The sequence below is a fragment of the Chinchilla lanigera genome, unplaced genomic scaffold (assembly GCF_000276665.1).
Source record: "Chinchilla lanigera isolate Chin_1 unplaced genomic scaffold, ChiLan1.0 scaffold00094, whole genome shotgun sequence".
Classification (NCBI taxonomy): Eukaryota; Metazoa; Chordata; class Mammalia; order Rodentia; family Chinchillidae; genus Chinchilla; species Chinchilla lanigera.
Window position 1 is genome coordinate 1,184,957 of NW_004955495.1, and position 11,910 is coordinate 1,196,866.

The 11,910-nt window shown below is 42.8% G+C and overlaps 1 protein-coding gene across 1 annotated transcript in view; it reads left to right on the forward strand.

Annotated features, from left to right (window-relative positions):
* Nucleotides 1-10,108, forward strand: part of LOC102023926 (zinc finger protein 426-like) — a 22,107-nt gene extending 11,999 nt beyond the window's left edge. Inside the window, 6 exon segments of the mRNA XM_013505073.1 lie at nucleotides 3,727-3,818; nucleotides 4,917-5,043; nucleotides 6,448-6,531; nucleotides 7,318-7,400; nucleotides 8,680-9,951; nucleotides 9,953-10,108. Of these exon segments, the coding sequence (XP_013360527.1) occupies nucleotides 3,727-3,818; nucleotides 4,917-5,043; nucleotides 6,448-6,531; nucleotides 7,318-7,400; nucleotides 8,680-9,951; nucleotides 9,953-10,009 (1,715 nt within the window). The 3' untranslated portion in view covers nucleotides 10,010-10,108.
* The last annotated feature ends 1,802 nt before the right edge of the window (nucleotides 10,109-11,910 follow it).

Below are 11,910 nucleotides of genomic sequence, written 5' to 3' on the forward strand. Positions count from 1 at the left end.
CTGAGGCAAGAGAATTGCAAGTTCAAGGCTCAGTAGGAAGACTCCATCTCAAAAAAGGCTGTGGATAAAGCTCAGTAGAAGAGTTCTCCTAGAAAACCTAACATCACTACTTCTCAAAACTTTAACGAAATTGAAAGGGAAGCCATACTCCCAAATGCATTCCAAGAAGCAAGTATTACCCTGATACCGAAACTGGAGAAGGATCTAACTAAGAAAGAGAACTAGAGGCCAATCTCCCTAATGAACATGGATGCAAAAATCCTCAATAAAACACTGGAAAACAGAATGCAGCAAATCATCAAGAATATTATACACAGTGACCAAGTGGTATTCATCCCAGGAATGCAGAGATTGTTCAGCATATGCAGATCAATAAATGTAATACACTGTATTAAAAAGGCAAGGATTAAAAACCATATAATCATCTCAATAAATACAGAAAAAGGTTTTGACAAAGTCTAGTACCCATTCATGATAAAAACCCTGCAGAAAATTGGAATAGATGGTCTTTCTCTCAATCTGATAAAAACCATCTATGACAAACTGACAGCCAACTTCATACTAAATGGACAAAAACTGAAAGCTTTCTGTCTAAAATTGGGAACAAGACAAAGATGTCCACTGTCTCCACTCTTAATCAGCATAGTCCTGGAAACTTTAGCCAGCACAATTAGACAGAGAAAGAAATAAAAGGAATAATGATAGGAAAGGAAGAAGTTAAATTATCATTATTTGCAGATGACATGATACTCTACATAGAAGACCCCAAAAACTTCACTAAAAAACCACTAGATTTAATAAGCAAATTCAATAACATAGCTGAATACAAAGTCACCACTCAAAAATCAATAGCCTTCCTGTACACAAATAACAAACCCATTGAGAGAGAAATTAGGGAAACAGCACCTTTCACAATAGCATCCCCCAAAATGAAATACCTAGGAATCAATCTAATGAAGGATGTAAAAGACCTCTACATTGAAAACTACAGTACTCTGAAAAAGGAGATTGAAGTGGACATCAGAAAATGGAAAGATATCTCTTGCTGTTGGGTAAGAAGAACCAACATAGTGAAAATGGCCATACTTCCAAAACTGTTATATGGATTTAATGCAATACTGATCAAAATTCCAATAGCATATAACAGAATTAAAGAAAACAATCCTAAAATTCATTTGGAACCAGAAGAGACCTAGATTAGTGAAGACAATTCTGGGCAACAAAGGTAAGGCAAGGAGAATCACAATCCCTGCCTTGAAATTACACTATAAAGCTACCGTGATAAAAACAGCATGGTACTGGCAAAAACACGGAGCTGAAGATCAATGGAACAGATTAGAAAATGCAGAAACAACTCTAGACATACTCAGCCACCTTATCTCCGATAAAGGTGCTAAACACATTCACTGGAATAGAGATACCCTCTTTAATAAATGGTGCTGGAAAAACTGGCTCTGCACATGCAAAAGATTAAAATTGGATCCATATCTTTCACCATATGCTAAACTAAATTTGAAATGGATCATATAAACATATAAAGAGCTCAAAAAGTGAGACCTCCCAAGTTTAAAGACCCAATCCAAAAAGGGGCAGAGATGAATACACCTTTCTCAGATGAAATACAAACAACAAATAAATTTATGAAAAAATGTTCAACATCACTGGCCATTTAAGAGATGCAAATTAAAACAACACTGAGATTCCATCTCACCCCAGAAAGAATGGCTATTATCAAGAAATCAACCCATAATAAATGCTGGAGGGGTTGTGGGGCAAAAGGAACTGTCCTCCACTGTTGGCGGGAATGAAAACTGGTGCAACTACTGTGGAAATCAGTGTGAAATTCCTCAAAAAACTAGGATTGAAGGACCCATTCAACCCAGCTATTGCCCTTCTGGTATTTTCCTGGAAGAATTAAAAACATCATACCACAGTGATATATGTGCACCATAATTCGCCAATATTCATTGGATACTACATTTTGATGAGATACACTTGATTTCTCATTGTATCATAAAATTAAGAGTGGAAAAACTACTTATCCAATGGGTATAAATATTCTCAAGTTTGTAATGAACTGAAGGAAGTTTCAGATCTTTGGTTTAAATTTTAATTGATTAAAACTAAAAAAAAAGAATAGAAAATATCCTTAAGGAGCCAGATATGGTGATAGACACCTGTAGTCCCAGCACTCAGGAGGATTGCTGCAAACATAATGCCAGCCTGGACTACATAGTTCAGGCTCAGCCTGAACTACACAGCGAAATTCTGTCTTAAACAAAATATCCTTAATCATACTCACTTCATATGAGATGATTAGTAGCACATGTCCAGTGGCCACTCTATTCTACAGTGAAGGTCTAGACTCACTTCTGGTCGTTCTGTGGTGCTCACAACAATGACAGGAGACCAAGCTTAGGCAGCAGCTGTCTGCCCACAGTCCAGAATCACCACTTTGCATCTGGGTGATACATGAACAGTTACTTGTATTGTCTGAATCTGTTTTCTCATCATTAAATAGGGCAGCGAGGTGTATACTGTGAAGGGTTGGTAGGGTAAATAAGTGAGCTCATATGTATAATCCTCCTAGTTGAAATTCAGACATGTTTGTCCTCAATAGATGACAGTGTGTTAGTAATACTCATGTTACAGAGGGTACTGGTTGTTTTGTTTTGTTTTGTTTTGTTTTGTTTTGTTTTGTTTTGTTTTGTGACAGCATATCACCATGTATGCCAGGCTGGCCTTGAACTCACTATGTAGTCCAGGCTATCCTTGAACTTTCACTGATCCTCCTGCCTCAGCCTGCCCAATGCTGAGACTACAGGCATGCTCTGCCATGCCCAGCTAAGAGTATACTGTTTATAGTGGCTTCCATTCTTATCATCTGCAGAGAGGGAGGCAGTATATGATGAGTGATGAGGATGTAGGTTTGTTGAATGACTGACGTTACCAGAACTCCAGATAAGCCTGTGTAAGGAAGAATGAAGATTTCCCATAATCACTCACATTCATAAGCTGTGATGAAGGGCATCTGGGAAAAGGTCATTCAGGCATGTTTCACTCTCGGGCTCATGGGCCGGCAGCCATGGGTGGAGCCCATGCAAAGTTCTGCCGATGTTCCCCTTTAGAGAATCTGACTCAAGCCCTCCCTGAATATTATAAGTATAAACATTTTTGTGGCCCAGGCCTGAGTAGTCGCTGTACCTTTCTTAGTTAATTTTCAAGATGCTAAAGTGGCCCAGAGAACACTATTGTTAAATCAGTCCCTGCATATATTTCACAGAGATGCTGCATAATCTCTCATGACAGGGAGAAGTGTTTCCATCTGTGTGGCCGGGAGTTTCCTGTCTTATAAAATAAGACAGCTACAGTGGTGGGTGAGGGTGTGAAGGTGAGGGTGTGCTGCAATATATTGGGTTAGGGTGGGGGCAGTGGTGCATCCCTCCAATCCCAGCTCCTCTGGAGGCTGGGGCAGGAAGATTGCAAGTTGGAGGCCAATCTGAGCAACTTCCTGAGACCTTGTCTCAAAATAAAATAAAGAAAAGGGCTGGAGATGCAGCTCAGTGATACAGCACTCACGTAGCAAACATGGAATCCTAAATATTCAATCCCCATGCTGTAAAAAAAGTGTGGGAATACATGGGATTCATGAGGACGGGCTGACTTCTGGGCTGTGAGGGAGAATTTCTCTCCTCCATAGGTTCTCATGCCTTCTCTCTTTTCCAGAAGCCTTTCTTTCTACGGACCCAGTCTTCTTCCTTGAAGAAAAGATAAAGGAGGAAAGGATGGTGGCTGACTGCCTGACAAACTGCTATCAGGTATGCAGAACCTCTGTCCCACAAATGGCATGCTTGCCCCCACCAGATGGACACATTTGCAGTCAAGTAGATTTGTGTCCCCACTTAAAGCCAGGAACACCTCCGGCAAGGGCTGAGACCCCAGCTGATTCCCTCAGGGAGTGGAGTTTCTGATATTCGTGAGGTTTTACCTGAAAATCATCCCAGTATATCAGCGGTTAGGAGTGAACCTTGACACCCCTGGTGCCGGGTGTGCAGTTACTGTGTTCCCAGTACTCCAACAGATGATGAAGGATCAGAGTGGCCTTTTCTCGGGTATTCAGGGATCATTCTCTTACCAAGTGGATGCACATGCTCAGGAGCTGTACTTTAAAGTTACAAAGCAAGAGGGGAAGAACACCCAGTCTAGCATATGTGCTGCCAAAGTGAGCACTAGAACACGCAGTCTAGTTCTGGGGAGAGGAGTGTGTGTTTCTTTTTTTTTTTTTGTACCAGAAATCGAACTCATGACCTCAGGCTTGCCAGGCAAGCGCTTATGTCACTGAGCTACATCCCCGGCCCGGGAGTTTGTGTTTCAGAAGGGCCATTGCAGCCCTGTACGGATCAGTGGGGTTCTTGCTGTACCCTGGCAAGGAACGTTGGAGAGAATTAGGAAAAAATAGACAAGACACAAAAAGCTGGGATCAGGTGAAGGTCCTCTCTCTCTCTGAGCGGAGAAGGGGAACTGCCCAAGAACAGTAGAGCATTTATTTATACCCTCGAGAGGTTGGTTAATTTCCTCCTCCCCGCCCAGCAATCAGTTAACCAGCTGCAACGGCTTTGTTATGCGCTTCCGGGAGCTCCTGTGCTCTCGGAGCTCCGATGTTCTCGGGCTGGCTTCATCTTGCACGTGTGATTACTTTGCAGCCACTCACAACACAGCCCCTGGGTGGCATGAGGTGAACAATGAGCAAATGTGGGGAGAGGAAAGGTCCCTAGGACCGCTGGACCCTTAGTGGGCAGCGGAGGCCCTCGGAGCCCTGTGTGTGCCTCGGTCTCACCCCCTCATCCCCGGTGAACGTTGGCGGAGAGGTCATTGTGTGACTCGGCACTCAGGCTGGCCTGTGTGTGATGATCCAGGACTCGGTGACCTTTGAGGATGTGGCCGTGGACTTCACCCAGGAGGAGTGGGTTTTGCTGGGTCGAAATCACAGAGACCTTTACAGAGAGGTGATGCTGGAGAACTACGAGAACCTGGCCTCCGTGGGTAAGAGCGGCGCCGTGCCTGTGGGGAGGAGATGGAGGCTGCGGTACCTCCTGGGTCCCAGCCTGGGTGATGTGGACTCTGAGTCCCCAGGGAAATGAGGTGGACATAGCCTCTGTCCCAGGACAGTGGTTGTGCTTTATCTTTGGGGGGTATGTCCCAAGGGCTGGGGCCATTATTAAGTAAAATGAAGGTTATTTGAACACAAGCACTGCTGTCCTGTGATGGGTGATTTGAGGAGAAGGCTAGGAAATGTCTACTGTACCGGTTGCATTTACGGCAGGCAGGGCTGTGATAGACAAAGGGAAGATTCCCATCCCTGGAAGGACAGAGTGGGACACAAATTTCACCACACTACCGAAAATCAGGTGTCATTTAAAACTTAGGAATTTTTTCTGAAAATGTATACTTAATATTTTTAGGCCAGATGGGGGGTAACAAACTGTGGAAAGCAAATCCATGGATAAGGGGACTGCTGTACATTTTAATCTACTGTAGTGGTTTCTAGTTCGGTCCAAGGTGAGCAGTATCACTACTGCCCCTTAGAAAGGTAGATTACTGGGCCGGTAGTATAGCTCAGCAGTACAAGCCGGGCGTGGTGGCGCACGCCTGTAATCCCAGCACTTGGGAGGCTGAGGCAGGAGGATCGTTGCGAGTTCAAACCAGCGTGGGCTACGAAGTGAGCTCAAGGCCAGCCTGAGCTGTGTAGCGTGACTGTCTCAAAAAGACAAAAAACAAAAAACAAGCAGTACACCATTTGCCTAGTGTGCACAAGGATTCAATCCCTAATACCACCAAAAAGGAAGAAAAGGAAAATAAATGTTAACTATTACTCTCTTCCTCCTTTTTATGTTTGGTTTTTGAAACAGGGTCTTGCTATGTAGTCCAGGCTGGCCTTGAACTCACTGTGTAGTCCAGGCTGGCCTCAAACTTGTGCTCATCTTCCTGCCTCAGCCTCCTGAGTGCTGGGATTGCAGGCATGTGCTACCGTACTTGGCTTAGTCTCTCCTTTGACATACTGAACCAGAAACTACAGGTAGGTCCTTGTGTAAGTTTTAACAAGCTATCCAGATAAATCCGAGGCACTGTAATATGTAACGTTCATTGATATAGTTTTGTTTTTCTGTAGAACAAGTATCAGTTTGTTTCACCTTATTTTCTGGTTGAATCAAGGTGTTACTGCTACATTAGCAAGTGTGTAAGTACTCATTTGGGTTTCAGAGTTCAAAGATAACTAATCATTTGGGGCACAGAAAGAGATATTTGCAAGCTTAGTCCTTTTATAATTATTCCCTTGCTTTCATTAGAACCATCACTGCTGAATTAAACTAAGTTTAGGGATTCCTTGCCCGAACCTCTTTTTGTTTTTTGAGCCTCTTGCATGAATGCATCTTTCCCCATGTGCAGGGTGTGAGCTTGTCAAACCCAGTCTGATCTCCTGGTTGGAACATGAAGAGGATTGGAGGACACAGCAGAGAGGAGATCCCCAAGGTGAGTGCTCATGAAGAACACCTGTGATCAAAGACACGCTCAGTATGTTTGGAAGTGTAGGAGATGCACTTGATATCAGAAGCGTCAGACTATTTATCTGAGAAGGTAGGAAATCCTCAACTTCTCATACTGTTTGACTAATCACACATTCTTATAATTTCACAAAATGATTTGTTCTCTTTGTTATCATTTTGTTGTTACTCTTTGCTGCTTTTCATTTCTGATAATATTCTGCTGGGCGTGATGGTGCATACCTGTAATCCCAGCACTCAGGCTGAGACAGGAGGATCACTGCAAGTTTGAGACCAGGTGGGCTACAAAGTGAGCTCAAGGCCAGCCTGAACTGCATAGCAAGACCATGTCTCAAAAAGACAAAAAGACCAAAAAAAAAAAAGAAAGAAAGAAAAAGAAGTTCTGCCTGTTCACTATCAGTTTTAATTTTCAAAGAATCGATTTGTGATAAACTGTCTAAGACTGATTCATATTAGCCATTGCCAAATGTTTAACCTAATTAAAATGCTCAAATTTTTCTCTTTCTTTTTCTTTCTTGCTTGCTTGCTTTTCCTTTTTTTCCTTTCTTTCCTTCTTTCTTTGTCTTTCTCTCCTTTTCCTCCTCCTTGTCCTTCCTTCTTTCTTCTTCTTCCTTTTTCTGTCCTTCCTTCCTTCTTCCCTTTCATACTCAACCAGGTTTTGTTTGCAAAGAAATATAAATGAACTCTATCATTTTTAACTCCTGCAAATGATTATTTCTTTCTCTAACCTTTAATTTGTTCTTTTTGTCTTCAGAATGGGAAATGCAACTTAGCAGCAAAGAGGAAGCATTTCAGCAGAATTTTTTGAGGAGACGAACTTCAAATGGGATGCCAACAGTAAGACTGATAAGGGATCTTTGTTATTTTTCACACTCAGATGATGTGGAATTCCATTATATAAAATAAATTAACATTCACCCAGGCAGGATCAATGTATCTAGAGAAATACTCTGAATATAATGAGTTTGGGAGTGTCCCAAACTTATTATGAAATCCTCTAGAGATACAAGTACATAGTCCCATGTGTGTAATTAGATATTGACTTGTTAAAGCAATTTTGTAAATATTTCAACAGTAGTTTTAAGATTAAGCAGATGAATCAGGGTTCTGGCACTGCTGTTCTGTCATTCAATTTGAAAAGAAGACATGACAGGAACTGTATGAATGTCATAAAAATGTTAAAAATCATAATCATCATCATAGAATGATGATGAAGTACATAGTAAATAAGGTCCTTATCACCATTCATATGTATGTCAACAGGGAAGAAATGAGAATAGTGTTGAACTCTGAGATTAACAAGGGAGATTTCTTATTTACAACACCCAGAGATTGAGAATCATGTTATGTTTCTGATGCAGAAAAGAACCAAACAAAGAAAAGAAAGAAGGCTTTTACTGCGCACATGGAGAGGAGAGGACAGCATGCCATACCAGACTCCTCCGGGGTCAGACAGGGGAGCTGGGGTTTATGAAGATTCCGGCTAGGGGCGGAGCTTAGGGGGCGGGCTTAGTGACATGTCCGGAGCTGATTGGAGGTTTCTTCGCGTGCACGGGAAGGGCAAGAGGAAGTTGTACTGGGGCTGAAGGGAAGAGAAAAGGGGGTGTGGTCATTGGGAAGATAAACTGTTGTTTTGGGCTTCAGCCCTATTAGACCACCACCACCATAATTCAGCAATTCATACCCGGGCAGGAACCTGTCAAATCCCTTTCTAGAAAATTAGCACAGAGGAGAGATGTTTGAGAGAAGTGGCATTAATTCTAGTGGGAGAAATGTCTCGAATGTGATGAATTGTGAAACCCTAATCCTAGCTCTAACCTAGGGCTTCAGAGTTCCCACAAGTATACCTTCCTGCAATTTTAACCGGGTACTGAGAGTCTTAAAAGAATTTCATAAAAATGGAGAGGAGCACTTCCATGATGAGGCCTGGTGACACAGAGTATTTAGTGTTGGGTTTCTTTATCCAACTTGAAGGGAATCCACAGAGAATGGCATATACGCATGTGATCAAAATGGCAGAAATCATAGTTACAATAATATTTCTGTTTGCAGATAGGTAGAACCCACTGACAAGTCTGAAAAATCTTTTAACCATCATTCATCCCTTCATCAACAGGCAGGACACCAGAATGCAGGGGAGCTCTGTGACTATACGCAGTATGGAGAAATCTTCAGTGAACACTCCTATTTCAAGACACATATGAAAACTCAAAATATATGGAATACAGGAAATTTATTTCACTCCACGGGTCATGCTATGCCTGTTCAAATGAATACCATAAAACACTACACATGTAAGACTTGTGGAAAAGCCTTTGGGCGTTCTTCAAACCTTAATAGGCACATGAGAACCCACACTGGGGAGAAACCCTATGAATGTAAGGAATGTAGGAAGCCCTTCACAACTTACTCGAGGCTAGTGGAACACTTCAGAACTCATACTGGAGAGAAACCCTATAAATGTAAGGATTGTGGAAAAGCCTTCACTAAGCGCTCAGGCCTTATTACGCACATACCAACACATGCTTCCGAAAAACCTTATGAGTGTAAACAATGTGGGAAAGCCTTCGCTTCCTCCCCACGCCTTTCTCAACACGTAAGAACCCACAGTGGAGAGAGACCCTACATATGTAAGGAATGCGGGAGAGCCTTTCTTACTTCCTCCTACCTGCGTAACCATGTAAGAAGAACTCACAGTGGAGAGAGGCCCTATATATGTGGGGAGTGTGGGAAAGCCTTTCATTCTTCCTCATACCTACATAGACATGTAAAAACTCACAGTGGAGAGAGACCCTTCACATGTAAGGAATGTGGACGGGCCTTCCTTACTTCCTCATACCTCCATAACCACATGAGAAAAACTCACAGTGGAGAGATACCGTACATATGTGGCGAATGTGGGAAGGTCTTCCACGCGTCCTCATACCTACGTAGACATATAAGAACTCACAGTGGAGAGAGACCCTATATATGTAAGGAATGTGGGAAAGCTTTCCTGAATGTCTCATACCTGCGTAAACATCTAACCATTCACACTGGAGAGAAACCCTATGAATGTCAGGAATGTGGGAAGGCCTATAATAGGTGTAATCTGCTCAATGAACACTTAAAAACTCACACAGTGGAAAAGCCATTTGATTGTCATGTATGTGGAAAATCCTTCCAGTATTTCTCATACCTTACTAAACACATTCGTATTCACACCGGAATAAAGCCCTATAAATGTAAGTACTGTGGGAAAGCCTTTACCACCTCCTCAAGCCGAACTGAACATGTCAGAAGTCATACTGGGGAGAGGCCCTATGAATGTAGGGAATGTGGGAAAACCTTCACTTCGTCCTCGAACCTAATTCACCATGTAAAAATCCACACCCGAGAGAAGCCCTATAAATGTGAGGAATGTGGGGAAGCCTATAGCAGCATTTGCCTACTCAGTGACCATTTAATGACTCATACAGAACAGAAACGCCTTGAATGGGAGGAGTGCCAAAAATCCTTTAGGAATTCCTCACATCTTAATCATCGCAGTGGAGTTTACACTGGTGAGTAACCTTATTCATAGAAAGAATGAGGGGCAGCCCTCAGTTACTCCAGTTTAATTTGAAGACATTCAAGAACCCATACTCAAGATGCCCCATGAATTGAAAGAAGGAAATATGAAAGTCTTCAGTTTCCAGGGAAGTTATTCTGAAATGTGTGAGACTTCACGCTGGAGGGACACTGATGTAAAATTATGTGGAAAGTTGTAGTTCTACTAAGCTTCACTTGTGGTCTCACAGTGGAGAAAACCTTATGAAGGTAAGAAATGTTATAAAGTCATTTTTTTTACATGCTGTTAATCCTCAGCATTTAGTGACCATTCTGATTTATGCCCAAGAGAAAACTGAATATATGGGATATAGGAATTTTGTCCCCATGTCCTACAATCTGGTATGCTGATAAAAATACAGCCATCCAGATGGTCCTTGTTTATTTTGAACATTTGTGATTCTGTCCTGATCATTCCCAGAGGGATTCATCATTCTTTCCTTTCTGAGCAACATCATTTCATTCTAGTTGCTACAACTTCTGGGTAACAGCCTGGTGAAAAGTGGGCCTTTGGGATATAAACAGTACTGTTTTAAGCACTGTAGATTCTTTGGTTTGTCATGCTCTGAAACACGGTCCTGCAGAGGCTCACAGCACACAAGTTTGGGGTATAGACTCAGTGTTGGTTAAACATTCTTATTTCTCTCTCGTGTCTGATCCTTTCAGATAAAAGGTGGGGGTGAAAGAAGAGATGAGTGAAAATGGGATGAGTGAGTAGCTAGTAGTATGAGATGCCTCAGTTTCATGGCCATAGGAGGAGGGCACTCGCACGTGAGAATGGGAGATTCTGTGACATCTGGCTGTGCAAGGAGTTGGGACAGGCTTCCGTGTCCTATATTCGTTCTTCTGCTTGGCAAAGCAATTCTGTATGCGTGAGTCAAGCAACAGCTGGGACTGGTAGTAAAATATGGATTTTCCCTTCCGTGTACTTTGAAAACAAAACAAAAAAATGCCCGTGAACACAGCTTGTCACCATGGCCTACCATGCTGGAAATCACCATGGCACCTCCTGAATGTTTGACGAATGTGTGGCCCTTGGGTACAGACGTGTGCAGCACAACCAGGTCGCAGCCTCAGTGGTCCAAACTTACATACTTCTGATGCTTGAGCAACCTTGGGTTGTTTATGTGTGGCCATCAGGGCTCTAGCCACTTGATGGCTCTTTCTGTGGCTCTTCATCGAGCCAGTGTGATGTAGCCCAAACAAGGCAAAGAATAAATCTTGAATGGAAGAGACCTCTGTACTTCTGTGTTGCATGTTTGTGATGAGGAGTGGGTGGTGGAGTTTTCTTCTGGGGGTGTGATGTTGCTGTTTAGCCATGTGTTAGCACATTTCATTCTTGGCAGTGACCCCAAAGATCATCAGACCAGTCCCTTGTGTGGGTTGTCACAGCTCATAGACTGGCCTTGTGTGCCGTCCCAGTGGTTTGAAATGAGGTATTGGAGGTCACCCCAGGAACTTGTTCAGAGCTTCTTGAGTGTGAGGACACATTGGGTCATGAGTGAAGTCCATACTGCAGGGTGGCCTTACCCTTGGGCTTGAACGTGATATTAACAAATGACAGGCCGAGGGGCTGGGGATTTAGCTCACTGGCACAGCGCCTGCCTGGCATGTGCGAGGTCGTGAGTTCAATTCCCGGTACCAGAAAAACAACAACAACAACAAAAAAAACCAAAACAAACAAACAAATGACAGCCCAGTGTCACAGCCCACATATTCTCCTGCCTGAGAGGCTCAGTGCCAGGGAAGATGCCCCCCA